General features: G+C 48.7%; 1 protein-coding gene across 1 annotated transcript; it reads left to right on the top strand.

Moving 5' to 3' along the window:
* Positions 1-8,800: 8,800 nt before the first annotated feature.
* LOC119326637 (probable inactive leucine-rich repeat receptor kinase XIAO) lies at positions 8,801-10,490 on the top strand. Its single transcript, XM_037600260.1, has one exon. It carries the CDS (start codon positions 9,059-9,061, stop codon positions 10,352-10,354), a length of 1,296 nt encoding a protein of 431 aa, XP_037456157.1. The 5' UTR covers positions 8,801-9,058; the 3' UTR covers positions 10,355-10,490.
* Positions 10,491-19,061: the final 8,571 nt, after the last annotated feature.

The raw sequence follows: 19,061 nt of genomic DNA, 5'->3' as shown, positions 1-19,061 counted from the left end.
CCAATTGAAGCTTGGAGCATAGTTCTTCACTTGCCAAGTTGTGGCAACTACCTCCATCGATGATGACCTTGACGGACCTTCCATTGATGCCAGCCTTGGTGTGGAAGATATGGCATCATTGGTCCTCTTCTTGTTGATGTTGAAGTGTCAAGACCTTGGAGACAACAAGAGCGGGGCTCGTATCTTCATCACAAAAGACTTGATCATCTTCATCCTCGTTCATGCGCCGGTGCATGGCCACTTGCTCAATAGCTTCCTTTTCATCTTCACTCATTGAGTCGTATGTGCCATCGTCGTTGAGGATCATGGTGCGCTTGTTTGTGCATTCGTAGGACTTATGGCCTCGGCCGCCGCAAGTGAAACACTTGAAGGAGCTTATCTTGACGGTCTCATCGGTCGGAGTAGAAGAAGAAGCACGCGGCTTGAAGTTGCTTGTATTAGGAAGAAGACGACTTGAACTTGACGAAGGTTTCTTGTAACTTGACTTGTCGTCATTGCTTGGAGAAGGCTTGGTTGACGTAGATGTTGGAGGAGTTGTTGAAGCTTGATTGTTGGAGAAGCCGTATGTCTTGGATGAGTACTTGGCGTACTTGAAGTCATCTTGCACTTGACGTTCTGCCTTGGTCGCTTGATGCACTAGCTCGATGAGGTTGGAGTAGGGTTGGAAGTCCGCGATCTTCTTAATGGGATGATTGAGTCCATTCAAGAATCGTGCCATTGTTTGCTCATCATCTTCCTTGACATTGGCTCGAATCATGGCTATCTCCATTTCCTTATAGTATTCTTCAACACTCTTTGTACCTTGCTTGAGGAGTTGTAGCTTCTTGAAGAGATCATGGTTGTAGTAGATGGGCACAAATCGTGCTCGCATGACATCCTTCATTTGAGCCCAAGTGGTGATTGGAGGGTCACCTCTTGCTTCTCGGTGCTCAAGGACTTGTTCCCACCATATGAGCACATAGTCTTGGAACTCAAGTGATGCCATTGCAATCTTCTTCTCTTCCTCGTAGTTGTGCAAACGAAAGATTTTGTCGACCTTCAATGCCCATGAGAGGTATTCTTCCGGATCATTGCTTCCATTGAACTTGGGCATTGTGAATTTGAGTTTTCCATAGCGTTGCTCTTCATCTTGATAGCGGTTGCGATGGCGCTCTTGCCTTGTAAAGTTCTCGAATGCTCGTTCCTCATGATGTCACTCTTGGTGTGGAGGAGGGTCTTGAAACACTTGTTCCACTTGGTGTCGCTCTTGGCGTGGAGGAAGTCCATGATCAACTTGCTCTTGTTGAACTTGAGGTTGAGGTGGAGCTTGATGAGCTTGTGGGTGAGCTTGAGAAACTTGAGGGTGCACACGTGGTTGATAGTTCCTCTCTTGTATTTCTTCTCAAAGGGCTTCCTCTTGATTGCGCCGTTCGCGATTGCGGTTGGCGATGGCTCGACTTGATTCTTGAAGGGCACGTTCCGCCTCAATAGCTTGTGCTTCACGTTGTTGTTGTTGAAGACGTTGAGCCTCGGCGTCTTGTTCCTCTTGGTGTAGACGCGCTCGTTCTTCTTCTTCATGACGACGAAGACGTTGTCATTCTTGAGCTTGAGCAAAAGCGACTTGGTTTGCTTGAGGACGAGGGACTTGCTCATCGACTTGCTCTTGTGAATGCTTGACGTGTAGCGGGTCGCGAGATGCATGACCGTCTTGACGCGCGGCTCATCGAAGAATGGTCGATGACGGTGTACTTGAGCCGGAGAAGGTGTCGTCGGAGTGTCGACTTGAGTGGCTCCATCTTGAGTGACCAACAAAGCTCGGATCTCATCCATTCTTGCATCGTTCTCTTGCTTGTGCGGGTCGAGCTTGTTGTCGAAGTAGTCACGTGTACGTTGCTCGGAGAGTCGCAAGTCGGTGGCGAGGTTGTCGATGCGGTCGTTCATTGCTTGTTGCTCTTGATGTAGAGCTCGTTGTGCACCAAAGAGGTGGCTCTTGGTGACGAAGGATGACATGTCGTCGTCTTGCTCGATGAAGAGTGGGTTGGTAGAGTAGCTTGGCCTATCCATCATAAGAAAGTGGTGGTGAGTAGGAAAATGAGAGAACAAAACCAAAGTTACCTTTTCCGAAGATTGTGGATGCAACAAGTACGATCCCACGTGATGTTACAATAGGGGAATTGGTACCGGGAATTGTTTCTCACTCCTACAAGTAAATGGTCTATGGAGGAGCTTGGTTAGGAAAGGCACAAATAATTCAAGCAAATGTTAGTCAAGATGTTGATAAAGTTGAGAAGATTCACAAATGGCAAATAAGACAAATAGATCAACCTCCAAGATAACACGAGGAACACACACACGGAAGATAAATGGGATCCGCACAACCAAGGGGTGACCTCGAAGATATCGAAACACGAGAAAAGCTCTTGTCGTACGGATACTAGAGAGACGCTAGCTCGATTGCACTAATGGGCTAGATACGCTAGTACACCAACCTAATAGAGAATCCACTCGTCTCACTCTCCCAAATATGCATATGTATGTGGTGACCAAGATGATGCACGTATGCGAAGGCTCGATACTATTGCTTATAAGCTCTTTGCTTCTCTTCTCTTTTGCTTAAAAGCTTTTTATCTCTCTCTCTTTTTTTTCAACTATGCCACGATGCTTGATATGCGAGCCACACAACGAGGTAACAAGTAGTAGATGCATGGGATGGACAGAACACTAAATGGTGCACTAAGACGTGGCCCGGCAATACTTAACAAGCTAGTCTCGATGGGTAAGCTACGCAAAATGGCTCGAAGCTATCAAGTTAATGGCAAGGGAGTACAAAGTGTCGTCGAGGTTACCGTCCTTGCTTACGGTCGAAGATGATCTTGTCGAAGCCGAAGTGTTGTCCGAGTCGATGATTGGTGGCGATGATGATACCAAGTTGCGCCTAAGTAGCCAAAACACCTTAGGACACAAGAGAAAACGCAACCGAACACTCAACAAACACGTGAAATGGTGTGGAAGAACACGAGATGTGGTGGTGAAACAGAATGAGAAAAATAGAAAAATGGCCGAAAGTTCCTGGATAGCTCGTGCGCACGGGGTAAGTGAGGCCCGTGTGCATGGGGTCCCGTGTGCACGGGGTCTCCCGAGAGCGGATGAACTGCTCTGATTTCGTGGTGATTGCAAGTTTTTGGCCAAATTCTAGTGGGGGATGGGTGGGGATGATGGTGGAGGGGTAGATCCACTTGCCAAACACCAAATTCGTGGATCAAATCAACCAAATCTCACAAGATCAACAAATTGCAAGAAAAATTTTTGGGGCTATTTTTGGTGGGGATTTCTGGATTAGGACGAAAAACAAAAAAATCAAGCTAGAAAGTGGAAGGTAGGGACTCCAAGGTGTGAATTAACGTGGCTCATGATACCATATGATGTAGGGTAGAACCCTAGTAAGGACCTTTTCACACTTGGAGGGGGAAAAGGAGAGAAATCACTAGAACAACAACAACACAAATATGAACACAAAGAGACAATCACTCCAACAATTCCCGATTACACATCCACTAAACTAACAACACAAGATCCACAAGTCTCAAACACAATCAAAGGAAATATACAATGGCAAAGTTCATCCCAAATTCAAAGGAAGAGGGGTCTTGGTGGTAGTCTTCTCCCAATGGAGGTCTTGAAATCCTCAAGGATTCTTCCCTATGGGGTCTTGATCCTCAAAGAGGGAAGGTAATGGAGCAAAGCTCACCAAGATCTCATCTAATACTTTGCTAACCCTAAACATGGTCCTAGGTACGGAATATATAGCCTTGGGGTCGAAGGAGAAGAAGTGGAGCCGAAGATGCAATCTCAGCCGGCCATCCTGGGAGGCCCGTGCGCACGGGGTAAGTTGGGCCCGTGCGCACGGGGGTCCCGTGGGCACGGTACAGTCCCGTGCGCACGGGGTGCTCCAGCGCCTGTTTCCTGTGTAGCCCGTGGGCACGGGGTCTCGGGGGCCCGTGCGCACGGGGTAACCTGGGACTTGCTGTTTTGCTGCTGTTGCACTTCGTCTTGATCCGGGCGGCCTTGGGGTGCTTCTCCTTCTTCTTGGGGATGCTCCTGAGCTTCTTGGTGATGTTCCACTTCATACCTAAGGAGGCATAGCATATTTTGGTGAGGTAGTAGATATGTTCCATTTGTGTCCATATGCAAGTCTAGTAGGAAGGAGTTCACCTCGGTTTCCAAAGCACGTGCTCTAGCTCTTGTCATGGGTCCTTGTGGGGTTGGATGTGTCAATGTAGAGTCCATGGGGATGATGGAAGGATGCTCCGCATCATCTGGTATCAGAGCCAGGTTGCGCAAATCATGTAAAGGAAGCATGGCAATATCATCACATGAAAAACATAAGCCAATGACCATCATCTCGTCATCTATGCCATAAGTGCAAATGGGATTTATTTTAATGGGGCATGCATAGTTACTATGTTGAGATTGAAATGATGCAATATGGGAGATCTCACTCATAGCATATGACAAGTTCAATGGATTGTCAAACATGACGTGACCAATAGAATTTTCACAAGATATCCTATGAAGCATAGCATCAGAACTAGGCAACTCAACATGCTCATCATCATATTCATCATAAATAGGTAAGTCAAGGCATGAAGGAGTTTCACTAGCATGAAGCATGGCAATAGGTGGGTCAACATTATGGGATCAATCGATGTCAAGAGAGTCCACTAGTGGGACAAGAGAAGCACCATCACCTATGTTACCTTTGGAGTGTCGCTCATGTGTTGTAGGTGAGGTGTTGAAGATCGTCTCATTGTCATCTTCATCTTGATGGAACCATGTGGGGGGTGCATCATCGTCCACCATGGCCGTCATTTTGTCCATTGGAGGGATGGACTCATGGAGGATAGGCATGTCGTCATGTAGGAAACCTAGCACCAAAGAAGAAAACACACTAGGAGTAGAGGTTAAGTCGTTAGAAATCATGGTGGCCTCACATGCCGTGTCAACTATCTCACTCACTAAGTGTTGTGGCTCACTCACTCCCTCAAGGATGCACTCACTCATATTGTTGGTGGAGTCACTCAAATGGCGCTCAACCTCACATAGGATGTGTGGCATGCTCTCTTGTGTGGGGCTAGTGGTGGTCACACTCATCCTCTCATAGGAAATGCTCTCAATGTCACATATGGTGGAGTCACTCATGTCACTCATGTGGTGGTGGCTCTCCTCACATGACAAATGGGTCATCTCATGATATGTGGGTGTCGGAGAGATGTTGGTGCAAATGTCTCCATGCTCAACTACTATCGTCGCCTTGGTTGAAGGGATAGTCCCATGCTCAACCTTCTTGTCACCGTCTTGTTGTTGGAGGCCCATATGATGTGGCACCTCATAGCTTGTCTCCATGACCGAAGGGAATGTCCCATGCTTGGCCTTCTTCCTTGAGGGGCTTCCGAAGATGGAAGTGTCGCCCTCGCTCGTAGGTGGTTGCCTTGGACTTGATGAAGTCGTTGTAGGCGTACTCGTGGGAAGTAGGCAAAGATGCCGTACGTCCAAAGGCGAAGATGCCTTGATAGCACTTGGCGAAGATGCCAAAGTGGTTGGTGTAGCCGTAGCGCTGTCTTGGTGGTGGTCGTCTCGCGGTCTTCTTTTGTTCTCTTGAAGCTTGGACTTGGCGTGAAGTAGGGCTTGTTGGGACTTGTGCACTTGCGCTTGTGGAGCATCTTCATGATCATGATGTCGTTGTCGTGCTTGAGCTTGTGGGCGTTCGTCGTCGTCGTGCACATGATGCTTGGAGGTGACTTGCCCTTCATGACGATGTGGATCGCGAACGTGATGGTAGTCGCCATGTAGATGTGGACTTGGACGACTTGCGCTTGCATCTTTTTCGCGCTCCGAAGACTTGTGGCTTGAATGTCGCCGCCTTGAAGATGACGAAGTGGAAGAAGACTTGATCAAGATTCTAATCTCCTCCATCCTTGCATCGTGCTCCTCTTTATGTGCGGAAAGCTTCTTGTCTATGTAGTCCCTTTTTCTTGCTTCGGAGTGACGAATGTCGATGGAGATGTTCTCGATGCGCTCTCGCAATCTTGATTGTGCGCCTTGCATTTGCCGTTGTAGATCGAAGATGGACGCTTTGGTGATGTAGTTGTTCAAGCCGTCGTTGTTGTCGTAGACCGGAGAGGAAATGCCTTGCCTATCCATCACAAGACTCGAGCAAAGGTGAGTAGGAAATGAGATAAACAATACCAAGCTACCTTTTCCCAAAGTTGAGGATGTATCTTGTATCACTCAATGTGAAATGAAAGAATAGTGGAATTGGTACCGGACTTGTTCACTCACACCTACAAGTAAAAGCTTACGGTAGAGCTCAGTGAGGATAGTGGCACAAAAATTTGATGCAAAATGTTAGCAAGAGTCAATAATGTTGGAAAAGATTCACAAATTCGCAAGTGAAACAAGTAGACCAATAGCAAATATGGTACACGGAAACACACACACAGATAGATAAATGGGGTCGTGCAACCAAGGAATGAGCACAAAATGTGGAGTCCACGGAAAACGCTCGTGTTGCACAACTCAAGAGAGACGCTAGCACGATTGCTTAATCGGCGGATACGACACTTGTGCACAACCTATAAGATGCAAAATGGATAAACTTCTATCCCAAGTATGCTATGTATGTATGGTTCCCGGTGTTTCTCTCAAGATGATCCAAGATGATCGGATATGACAATCTTATGTGCAATGGGGTATGATGCTATGGCACTTGCTTACAAGCTTCTTTGCTCTCTTTCTTTTGCTGAAAAGCTTATTCTCTTTCTTTTTTTATGGCCAATTTGCACAATGCACAAACCAAGATAGCAATTGTGTATATACGGGAACGATATTGTGATACAATGGATGATGTGATACCAATATGATATGGTATGTATGCAATGGAATGGTGGATCACTAATGTGCACAAGTAACATTGCCGGCAATACTCAAATGGCTAGTCTCGATAGGCAAGTAACGCAAAATGAGCTAGGGGTTAACAATGCAATTTGCAAGGGAATATACAATGGTGTCGTCGAGGTTACCGTCCTTTGCGATGATGAGTAGCGGTGTTCTTGATGTAGATACCAAGATAATGTAGACTCGTCCGTAAGTAGCCGAAACACCTTAGGAAACGGTAAAAACCGCAAACTCAAAATCTCAAATGACAAATGTCAAATGGTGGAAGTGGAAATGGCAATGTGGAAGTGGTGGTGGTGGTTGGTGAAGAAGCAACCGTCCCTAAGTAGCTGAAACACCTTAGGAGACTCACGTCGCCACTCAAACAACCACAAATGCTAAATGGAGCAAAATGGGTTAGGTTGCGGAAGGCGGTGGTGATGTAGCGGATGATATGGTGGAGGGCCTAGGCAAAGATGCCAAAATGTTAAAATTTTTATGGAGTCAAATGGTGATGGAGCCTATCTAGGTGGATGGGGGATGTCAATAGCTACTCAACGAGCTAAAGAACGCGAAAATCGGACTCCGGATGTGGAAGTTACGGGCAAAATGGTGAACTGCACGCGGCTGCTGTAGGGGGGCCGTGCGCACGGGGTCTAGGGCCCGTGGGCACGGGGACCCGTGCGCACGGTACAAGCACCGAGGGCACGGGGTCACCTGGGACATGCGGGTTTGGCGGATTTCTTGGCGATCTGGGCTCCAAGCGGATGGATCTCGTGGATGGGGTGTAGCTGGAGTTATGGGGGTGGTATGGGGTGGTGGGACAGAGGTCGAAGCGCACTGGAAGGGCCGTGTGCACGGGGTCTGGCCGGCCCGTGTGCACGGGGTCCTCGAGGAGCGGATGAACAGCTCCGGATCCGTGGCAAATCTCGCACATGAGGTCAAATTCGAAGGGTGGAAGGTGGGGGAAGGTGGTAGAGGGGTAGATCTATTTGCTAAACACCAAATCCATGGACCAAATCCAACAAAATCTCATCAAACCAACAAATCACAAAAAAATTGGGGCTATTTTTGATGGGGATTTTCGAATTTAGGACGAAATCACACAAAATCAAGCTAGAAAACACGGGGTAGGGGCTCCAAAAACGTGATCAACGTGGCTCATGATACCGTATGATGTAGGGTGGAACCCTATGGAGAGATCTTTCACGAATTGGAGGTGGAATCCCAAGAACAAGATGAACAAAAGAGGAAAAACAAGGGGAACACTCAAGAACAAGTCAAATCACACATCCACTAGACAATCAAACACATAAGATCCACAAGGTACATGAACAACAAAAGAAAATAAGATACATGGTAGAGTTCATCCCAAATCTTATGAAGGAGATGAGGGCTTGATGATCTAGATAGATCCTTCCCTCAAGGGGGTCTTCATCCACTAGGGATCTTCTCCAAAGGAGGCCTTGAACTACAATGAACTCCAATGGAGTGGAATCCCACAAGGGGAGGTACATACGAGCTAAGCTCTAGTGTTTAGATCTAATCTTAGCTGAACAAAACAAATGGGGGAGTACATTTGTAGAAGCGTACTGAAATCCATATTAGCCTGGCATTCGTGAGAGGCACTGACAATACAAGGCCACTGGACCGTCATAAATTAATGAGCCTTATCAATTTGGTAGCACCTTTCTCTAATATCGGATGATATTTGGATTATCGGTAGTTTCCACTTTTCCGTCACGCCGTCACGGCGTCACACGGCACCGCGTGTCTAAACCGGAGATGAGTGAACGGCACTCCACTTCATGTGGAATCATGGATCGCACCCAAGGGACAAAAGCTGTCATCACCATGGCCTTCCAGCGCTAAACAAAGTCCAAAACATAACAAAGGCGTAGCCCTGTTCTGTTTTCCCCTTTCGTCGTCCCTCGTTTTCCGGGCGCATACAGACACGCCGCCCAATTTATTACTACTCCTAGAGTGGTAGCACTCCGACGTACTCCTGGCGAACAGCTCACGCTCCACACTGATCCCACTCACTCGACCGAGCCAGCCCAAACCTCCAAGATTTAACGCCGCCGTCTTCAAAAGCCACCCACAGGGATCCCTCCCGTCGTCTCTCTTCTCCTCGATCGATCCGAAGATGGCTTCTGCTGCCCGCGTGCTGGCGCCAATGGCGCTGCTGCTCTCGCTCGTGCTCCAGCTCGCGGCGGCGGCCGCCGCGGTGTCGCCTCCCGGTCCCAGCCCCACCTTCCCGGGCGACAAGGCCGCGCTGGCGTCGCTGAAATCCGCCGTGGACGCGGCCACCATCCCATCCTACTCCTGCCTCGCCTCGTGGGACTTCGCCCGCGACCCCTGCGCCGCCTTCCCCTGCGGCGTCCACTGCAACACGCCCCCCAACTCGTCTCACCAGCGCGTCGCCGGCGTCTCCCTCGACCCCGCGGGGTACTCCGGCACGCTCCCGGCGCCCGTCCTCGCCTCGCTCCCTTTCCTCCAGACCCTCTCCCTCCGTGGCAACAGCTTCCACGGCTCGCTGCCGGCGGGGGTGGCGCTGCCTCCGAGCCTCCGCGTCCTCGTCCTCTCCGGCAACGACTTCACCGGCGAGATACCGGCGTCCCTCTTCACCCCGGCCTCGTCGCTCGACGAGCTCGACCTCTCCCGCAACGCGTTCACCGGAGGGATACCGCCTCAGATCGCGTCCTTGGGCTCCCTGACGCGAATGGAGCTGCAGCACAACCGCCTCAGCGGGAGCCTGCCGTCGATGGGCAAGATGCGCTCGCTCGTCCACCTCGACGTCAGCGACAACAAGCTGTCCGGCCCGGTGCTGGACGCGCCCGGGCGGCTGCCTCCGACGGTCCTGGCCGTCGTGGCGCGTGACAACAGGCTCTCTGGGCCGTTGCAAGCTGCGGCCTTCCACGCTCTCCCTGAGATGCAGGTGCTGGACCTCACCAACAATGCGGTCACCGGCGCGGTCCCCGGCGCCGCGTTCGAACACCCGGCGCTGGCGCAGCTGCGGCTGGGATCCAACCAGCTCGGGACGGTGGAGGAGGCGTCGAACGGCGTCGCGTCGAGCCAGCTCCTGGAGGTGGACCTCAGCGGCAACAGAATCACGGGGCGGCTGCCCAGGTGCCTCGGGGCGATTCCGCGTCTCAGGACGGTGGGGCTCGACCGGAACCGGTTCGTCGGAGGCGTGCCGAAGCAGTACGCCGTTCGCGCCGCGGCGGTGGAGGTCGTCGACGGGAAGGCGCCGTTTGCGAGGCTGATGCTGCAGGGGAACTACCTCTGCGGAGCCCTGCCGCGTGAGCTGAGGCAGATGAAGGAGGGCGGTGTTATGGTGAGCCTGGCGGACAACTGCTTGCTCAAGTGCCCGCACAAGTTCTTCTTCTGCCAGGGGCCGCCGCAGAAGAACCGTGACACATGTCCCAAGTGCGAACCATGAGAGGTTCCATACTGTAGATAACGCATTCATGTCGTATACCTTAATTTCATCGGGTACTGTATTTCATCGGGTACTGTCCGGATGATGAACTTTATTGATCGAATAATACTACATAACTTTGCTTGAACGCGGTTAACATGCCAAAAGTGGATTGTTGAAGTACTGTATAGTTCAGATGATAAAATATCTCGTGGGGCACCAAAATTTTCGGTTACCGTGGTCATCGAAAGATATCAGGCAGTTACTGAATGAATTTTGAATCCAAATAAAGTTCATTCAAAATCCATTCAAATTGAAGAATTCGAGTTTTTGTTTTTGCTTGGTAAGGTGCTTTCTGATAGGATGCTGCGATTTACGATTACCGCCCGGTAACCAAATTTTTTCGATCGGTGCCCAAAACCTTGGTTCAAAGGATCCAAAGAATAGCTAAAATTCGGAAATTGGGTCTGATTCCTCGTCTAATAGAGTCTAAAATTATGTGTCGTTGTTGTATTCAGTTCACTCGTCCTAGCAAACCGGAGGGGAGCTCCTCCCTAGCGCCTTAAGCATACGGAAGAGTAGCCGGCACCCATGCCCCACTGCTCATGGGCCGGCCCAACAACGAGCGACCAATTCGATCGCTCGCCAGTTTTCCCTGGTTAAGTCGCGGATGACCAGTGGGAGCTCCTAATGGCGAATCCTATTTGGCGCTGCAGGCGCCGGTTAACATTGTTTCTGCAAACCGGCGCCTGCAGCCGCCGTTCTTGGGCCCGGCCGATTCTAGTTCGTTTTTCCTGTTTTTAAATGTCAAAAACATGTGTGCGTTACTGCATGAATTTTGAATCCAAATAAAGTTCATCCAAAATCCATTCAAATTGAAGAATTCGAGTTTTTGTTTTTGCTCGGTAAGGTGCTTTCTCATAGGATGCTGCGATTTGCGATTACCGCCCGGTAACTAAATTTTTTCGATCGGTGCCCAAAACCTTGGTTCAAAGGATTCAAAGAGTAGCTAAAGTTCGAGTATTGGGTCTAATTCCTCGTCTAATAGCGTCTAAAATTATATGTCGTTGTTGTTTTCAGTTCACTCGTCCTAGCAAACCGGAGGGGAGCTCCTCCCTAGCGCCTTAAGCATACGGAAGAGTAGCCGGAGCTCATACCCCACTGCTCATGGGCCGGCCCAACAACGAGCGACTGATTCGCTCGCTCGCCAGTTTTCCCTGGTTAAGTCGCAGTTGACCAGTGGGAGCTCCTAATGGCGAATCCTATTTGGCGCTGCAGGCGCCGGTTAACACCGTTTCTGCAAACCGGCGCTTGCAGCCGCCGTTCTTGGGCCCAGCCAATTCTAGTTCGTTTTTCCTGTTTTTAAATGTCAAAAACATGTGTGCGTTACTGAATGAATTTTGAATCCAAATAAAGTTCATCTAAAATCCATTCAAATTGAAGAATTCGAGTTTTTGTTTTTGCTCGGTAAGGTGCTTTCTCATAGGATACTGCGATTTGTGATTACCGCCCGGTAACCTAATTTTTTCGATCGGTGCCCAAAACCTTGGTTCAAATAATCCAAAGAGTAGTTAAAGTTCGGGAATTGGGTCTGATTCCTCGTCTAATAGCGTCTAAAATTATGTGTCGTTGTTGTTTTCAGTTCACTCGTCCTAGCAAACCGGAGGGGAGCTCCTCCCTAGCGCCTTAAGCATACGGAACAGCAGCCGACGCTCATGCCCCACTGCTCATGGGCCGGCCCAACAATGAGCGACCGATTCGCTCCCTCGCCAGTTTTCCCTGGTAAAGTCGCGGTTGACCAGTGGGAGCTCCTAATGGCGAATCCTATTTGGCGTTGCACGCGCCGGTTAACACTGTTTCTGCAAACAGGCGCCTACAGCCGCCGTTCTTGGGCCTGGCCGATTCTAGTTCGTTTTTCCTGTTTTTAAATGTCAAAAATATGTGTGCGTTACTGAATGAATTTTGAATCCAAATAAAGTTCATTCAAAATCTATTCGAATTGAAGAATTCGAGTTTTTGTTTTTGTTCGTTAAGGTGCTTTCTCATAGGAAGCTGCGATTTGCGATTACCGCCCGGTAACCAAATTTTTTCGATTGGTGCCCAAAACCTTGGTTCAAAGGAACCAAAGAGTAGCTAAAGTTCGGGAATTGGGTCTGATTCCTCGTCTAATAGCATCTAATATTATATGTCGTTGTTGTTTTCAGTTCACTCGTCCTAGCAAACCGGAGGGGAGCTCCTGCCTAGCGCCTTAAGCATACGGAAGAGTAGCCGGCGCTCATGCCCCACTACTCATGGGCCGGCCCAACAATGAGCGACCGATTCGCTCGCTCACCAGTTTTCCCTGGTTAAGTCGCGGTTGACCAGTGGGAGCTCCTAATGGCGAATCCTATTTGGCGCTGCAGGCGCCGGTTAACACTGTTTCTGCAAACCGGCGCTTGCAGCCGCCGTTCTTGGGCCCGGCCGATTCTAGTTTGTTTTTCCTGTTTTTAAATGTCAAAAACATGTGTGCGTTACTGAATGAATTTTGAATCCAAATAAACTTCATCTAAAATCCATTCAAATTGAAGAAATCGAGCTTTTGTTTTTGCTCGGTAAGGTGCTTTCTCATAGGATGCAGCGATTTGCGATTACCGCCCGGTAACCAAATTTTTTCGATCGGTGCCAAAAACCTTGGTTCAAAGGATCCAAATAGTAGCTAAAGTTCTGGAATTGGGTCTGATTCCTCGTCTAATAGCGTATAAAATTATGTGTCGTTGTTGTTTTCAGTTCACTCGTCCTAGCAAACCGGAGGGGAGCTCCTCCCTAGCGCCTTAAGCATACGGAACAGTAGCCGGCGCTCATGCCCCACTGCTCATGGGCCGGCCCAACAACGAGCGACCGATTCGCTCGCTCGCCAGTTTTCCCTGGTTAAGTCGCGATTGACTAGTGGGAGCTCCTAATGGCGAATCCTATTTGGCGCTGCAGGCGCCGGTTAACACTGTTTCTGCAAACCTGCGCCTGCCGCCGCCGTTTTTGGGCCCGGCCGATTCTAGTTCGTTTTTCCTGTTTTTAAATGTCAAAAACATGTGTGCGCTACTGAATGAATTTTGAATCCAAATAAAGTTCATCTAAAATCCATTCAAATTGAAGAATTCGAGTTTTTGTTTTTGCTCGGTAAGGTGCTTTCTCATAGGATGCTGCGATTTAAGATTACCGCCCGGTAACCAAATTTTTTCGATCGATGCCCAAAACCTTGGTTCAAAGGATCCAAAGAGTAGCTAAAGTTCAAAAATTGGGTCTGATTCCTCGTCTAATAGCGTCTAAAATTATGTGCCGTTGTTGTTTTCAGTTTACTCGTCCTAGCAAACCGGAGGGGAGCTCCTCCCTAGCGCCTTAAGCATACGGAACAGCAGTCGACGCTCATGCCCCACTGCTCATGGACCGGCCCAACAACAAGCGACCGATTCGCTCGCTCGCCAGTTTTCCCTGGTTAAGTCGCGGTTGACCAGTGGGAGCTCCTAATGGCGAATCCTATTTGGTGCTGCAGGCGCCGGTTAACATTGTTTCTGCAAACCGGCGCCTGCAGCCGCCGTTCTTGGGCCTGGCCGATTCTACTTCGTTTTTCCTGTTTTTAAATGTCAAAAACATGTGTGCGTTACTGAATGAATTTTGAATCCAAATAAAGTTCATTCAAAATCTATTCGAATTGAGGAATTCGAGTTTTTGTTTTTGCTCGATAAGGTGCTTTCTCATAGGATGCTGCGATTTGCGATTACCGCCCGGTAACCAAATTTTTTCGATCGGTGCCCAAAACCTTGGTTCAAAGGATCCAAAGAGTAGCTAAAGTTCGGGAATTGGGTCTAATTCCTCGTCTAATAGCATCTAATATTACATGTCGTTGTTGTTTTCGGTTCACTCGTCCTAGTAAACCGGAGGGGAGCTCCTGCCTAGCGCCTTAAGCATACAGAAGAGTAGCCGGCGCTCATGCCCCACTGCTCATGGGCCGGCCCAACAATGAGCGACCAATTCGCTCGCTCGCCAGTTTTCCCTGGTTAAGTCGCGGTTGACCAGTGGGAGCTCCTAATGGCGAATCCTATTTGGCGCTGCAGGCGCCGGTTAACACTGTTTCTGCAAACCGGCGCTTGCAGCCGCCGTTCTTGGGCCCGGCCGATTCTAGTTTTTCCTGTTTTTAAATGTCAAAAACATGTGTGCGTTACTGAATGAATTTTGAATCCAAATAAAGTTCATCTAAAATCCATTCAAATTGAAGAATTTGAGTTTTTGTTCTTGCTCGGTAAGGTGCTTTCTCATAGGATGCTGTGATTTGCGATTACCGCCCGGTAACCAAATTTTTTCGATCGGTGCCAAAAACCTTGGTTCAAAGGATCCAAATAGTAGCTAAAGTTCCGGAATTGGGTCTGATTCCTCGTCTAATAGCGTCTAAAATTATGTGTCGTTGTTGTTTTCAGTTCACTCGTCCTAGCAAACCGGAGAGGAGCTCCTCCCTAGCGCCTTAAGCATACGGAAGAGTAGTCGGCGCTCATGCCCCACTGCTCATGGGCCGGCCCAACAACGAGCGACCGATTCGCTCGCTCGCCAGTTTTCCCTGGTTAAGTCGCGATTGACTAGTGGGAGCTCCTAATAGTGAATCCTATTTGGCGCTGCAGGCGCCGGTTAACACTGTTTCTGCAAACCGGCGCCTGCCGCCGCCGTTCTTGGGCCCGGCCGATTCTAGCTCGTTTTTCCTGTTTTTAAATGTCAAAAACATGTGTGCGCTACTGAATGAATTTTGAATCCAAATAAAGTTCATCTAAAATCCATTCAAATTGAAGAATTCGAGTTTTTGTTTTTGCTCGGTAAGGTGCTTTCTCATAGGATGCTGCCATTTAAGATTACCGCCCGGTAACCAAAAATTTTCGATCGGTGCCCAAAACCTTGGTTCAAAGGATCCAAAGAGTAGCTAAAGTTCGAGAATTGGGTCTGATTCCTCGTCTAATAGCGTCTAAAATTATGTGTCGTTGTTGTTTTCAGTTCACTCGTCCTAGCAAACCGGAGGGGAGCTCCTCCCTAGCGCCTTAAGCATACGGAACAGCAGTCGACGCTCATGCCCCACTGCTCATGGACCGGCCCAACAACAAGAGAACGATTCGCTCGCTCGCCAGTTTTCCCTGGTAAAGTCGCGGTTGACCAGTGGGAGCTCCTAATGGCGAATCCTATTTGGTGCTGTAGGCGCCGGTTAACATTGTTTCTGCAAACCGGCGCCTGCAGCCGCCGTTCTTGGGCCTGGCCGATTCTAGTTCGTTTTTCCTGTTTTTAAATGTCAAAAACATGTGTGCGCTACTGAATGAATTTTGAATCCAAATAAATTTCATCCAAAATCCATTCAAATTGAAGAATTCAAGTTTTTGTTTTTGCTCGGTAAGGTGCTTTCTCATAGGATGCTATGATTTGTGATTACCGCCCGGTAACCAAAAATTTTCGATCAGTGCCCAAAACCTTGGTTCAAAGGATCCAAAGAGTAGCTAAAGTTCGAGAATTGGATCTGATTCCTCGTCTAATAGCATCTAAAATTATGTGCCGTTGTTGTTTTCAGTTCACTCGTCCAAGCAAACCGGAGGGGAGCTCCTCCCTAGCGCCTTCAGCATATGGAACAGCAGCCGACGCTCATGCCCCACTGCTCATGGGCCGGCCCAACAACAAGCGATCGATTCGCTCGCTCGCCAGTTTTCCCTGGTTAAGTCGCGGTTGACCAGTGGGAGCTCCTAATGGCGAATCATATTTGGTGCTGCAGGCACCGGTTAATATTGATTCTGCAAACCGGTGCCTGCAGCCGCCGTTCTTGGGCCCGGCCGATTCTAGTTCGTTTTTCCTGTTTTTAAATGTCAAAAACATGTGTGCGTTACTGAATGAATTTTGAATCCAAATAAAGTTCATCCAAAATCCATTCAAATTGAAGAATTCGAGTTTTTGTTTTTGCTCGATAAGGTGCTTTCTCATAGGATGTTGCGATTTGCGATTACCGCCCGGTAACCAATTTTTTTCGATCGGTGCCCAAAACCTTGGTTCAAAGGATCCAAAGAGTAGCTAAAGTTCGGGAATTGGGTCTGATTCCTCGTCTAATAGCGTCTAAAATTATATGTCGTTGTTGTTTTCAGTTCACTCGTCCTAGCAAACCGGAGGAGAGCTCCTCCCTAGCGCCTTAAGCATACGGAAGAGTAGTCGGCGCTCATGCCCCACTGCTCATGGGCCGGCCCAACAATGAGCGACCGATTCGCTCGCTCGCTAGTTTTCCCTGGTTAAGTCGCAGTTGACTAATGGGAGCTCCTAATGGCGAATCCTATTTAGCGCTGCAGGCGCCGGTTAACACTGTTTCTGCAAACCGGCGCTTGCAGCCGCCGTTCTTGGGCCCGGCCGATTCTCGTTCGTTTTTCCTGTTTTTAAATGTCAAAAACATATGTGTGTTACTGGATGAATTTTGAATCGAAATAAAGTTCATCTAAAATCCATTCAAATTGAAGAATTCGAGTTTTTGTTTTTGCTCAGTAAGGTGCTTTCTCATAGGATGTTGCGATTTGTGATTACCGCCAGGTAACCAAATTTTTTCGATTGGTGCCCAAAACCTTGGTTCAAAGGATCCAAAGAATAGCTAAAGTTCCGGAATTAGGTCTGATTCCTCGTCTAATATTGTCTAAAATTATGTATCGTTGTTGTTTCCAGTTCACTCGTCCTAGCAAACCGGAGGGGAGCTCCTCCCTAGCGCCTTAAGCATACAGAACAGTAGCCGGCGCTCATGCCCCACTGCTCATGGGCCGGCCCAACAACGAGCGACCGATTCGCTCGCTCGCCAGTTTTCCCTGGTTAAGTCGCGGTTGACCAGTGGGAGCTCCTAGTGGTGAATCGTATTTGGCGCTACAGGCGCCGGTTAACATTGTTTCTGCAAACCGGCGCCTGCAGCCGCCGTTCTTGGGCCCGGCCGATTCTATTTCGTTTTTCCTGTTTTTAAATGTCAAAAACATGTGTGCGTTACTGAATAAATTTTGAATCCAAATAAAGTTCATCCAAAATCCGTTCAAATTGAAGAATTCGAGTTTTTGTTTTTGTTCGATAAGGTGCTTTCTCATAGGATGCTGCGATTTGCGGATACCGCCCGGTAACCAAATTTTTTCGATCGGTGCCCAAAACCTTAGTTCAAAGGATCCAAAGAGTAGCTAAAGTTCGGGAATTGGGTCTGATTCCTCGTCTAATAGCGTCTAAAATTATATGTCGTTGTTGTTTTCAGTTCACTCGTCCTAGTAAACCGGAGGGGAGCTCCTCCCTAGCGCCTTAAGCATACGGAAGAGTAGCTGACGCTCATGCCCCACTGCTCATGGGCCGGCCCAACAATGAGCGACCGATTTGCTCGCTCGCCAGTTTTCCCTGGTTAAGTCCCGATTGACCAGTGGGAGCTCCGAATGGCGAATCCTATTTGGCGCTGCAGGCGCCGGTTAACACTGTTTCTGCAAACCGGCGCTTGCAGCCACCGTTCTTGGGCCCGGCCGATTCTAGTTCGTTTTTCCTGTTTTTAAATGTCAAAAACATGTGTGCATTACTGGATGAATTTTGAATTCAAATAAAGTTCATCTAAAATCCATTCAAATTGAAGAATTCAAGTTTTTGTTTTTGCTCGGTAAGGTGCTTTCTCATAGGATGCTGCGATTTGTGATTACCGCCCGGTAACCAAATTTTTTCGATTGGTGCCCAAAACCTTGGTTCAAAGGATCCAAAGAGTAGCTAAAGTTCCGGAATTGGGTCTAATTCCTCGTCTAATAGCGTCTAAAATTATGTGCCGTTGTTGTTTTCAGTTCACTCGTCCTAGCAAACCAGAGGGGAGCTCCTCCCTAGCGCCTTAAGCATACGGAACAGTAGCCGACGCTCATGCCCCACTGCTCATGGGCCGGCCCAACAACGAGCAACCGATTCGCTGGCTCGCCCGTTTTCCCTGGTTAAGTCGCGGTTGACCAGTGGGAGCTCCTAATGGCGAATCGTATTTGGCGCTGCAGGCGCCGGTTAACACTGTTTCTGTAAACCGGCGCCTGCAGCCGCCGTTCTTGGGCCCGGCCGATTCTAGTTCGTTTTTCCTGTTTTTAAATGTCAAAAACATGTGTGCGTTACTGAATGAATTTTGAATCCAAATAAAGTTCATCTAAAATCCATTCAAATTGAAGAATTCGAGTTTTTGTTTTTGCTCGGGAAGGTGCTTTCTCATAGGATGCTGCGATTTGCGATTACCACCCGGTAACCTAATTTTTTCGATCGGTGCCCAAAACCTTGGTTCAAAGGATCCAAAGAGTAGCTAAAGTTCGGGAATTGGGTCTGATTCCTCGTCTAATAGCGTCTAAAATTATGTGTCATTGTTGTTTTTAGTTCACTCGTCCTAGCAAACCGGAGGGGAGCTCCTCCCTAGCGCCTTAAGCATACGAAAGAGTAGCCGGCGGTCATGCCCCACTGCTCATGGGCCGGCCCAACAACGAGCGACCGATTCGCTCGCTCGCCAGTTTTCCCTGGTTAAGTCGCGGTTGACCAGTGGGAGCTCCTAATGGCGAATCCTATTTGGCGCTGTAGGCGCCGGTTAACACTGTTTCTACAAACCGGCGCCTGCAGCCGCCGTTCTTGGGCCTGGCCGATTCTAGTTCGTTTTTCCTGTTTTTAAATGTCAAAAACATGTGTGCGTTAAAAGGGCTCGAACTCGCGAGGAGTTGGTCACGAGGCA

The sequence above is a fragment of the Triticum dicoccoides genome, chromosome 6B (genome assembly GCF_002162155.2).
Source record: "Triticum dicoccoides isolate Atlit2015 ecotype Zavitan chromosome 6B, WEW_v2.0, whole genome shotgun sequence".
Taxonomy (NCBI): domain Eukaryota; kingdom Viridiplantae; phylum Streptophyta; class Magnoliopsida; order Poales; family Poaceae; genus Triticum; species Triticum dicoccoides.
This window is presented reverse-complemented; position numbering and strand designations above follow the sequence as displayed.

What these genes read in the sequence shown, in the direction of transcription:
- LOC119326637 (XM_037600260.1), top strand. Translation starts at nt 9,059, where the DNA reads ATGGCTTCTGCTGCCCGCGTGCTGGCGCCAATGGCGCTGCTGCTCTCG.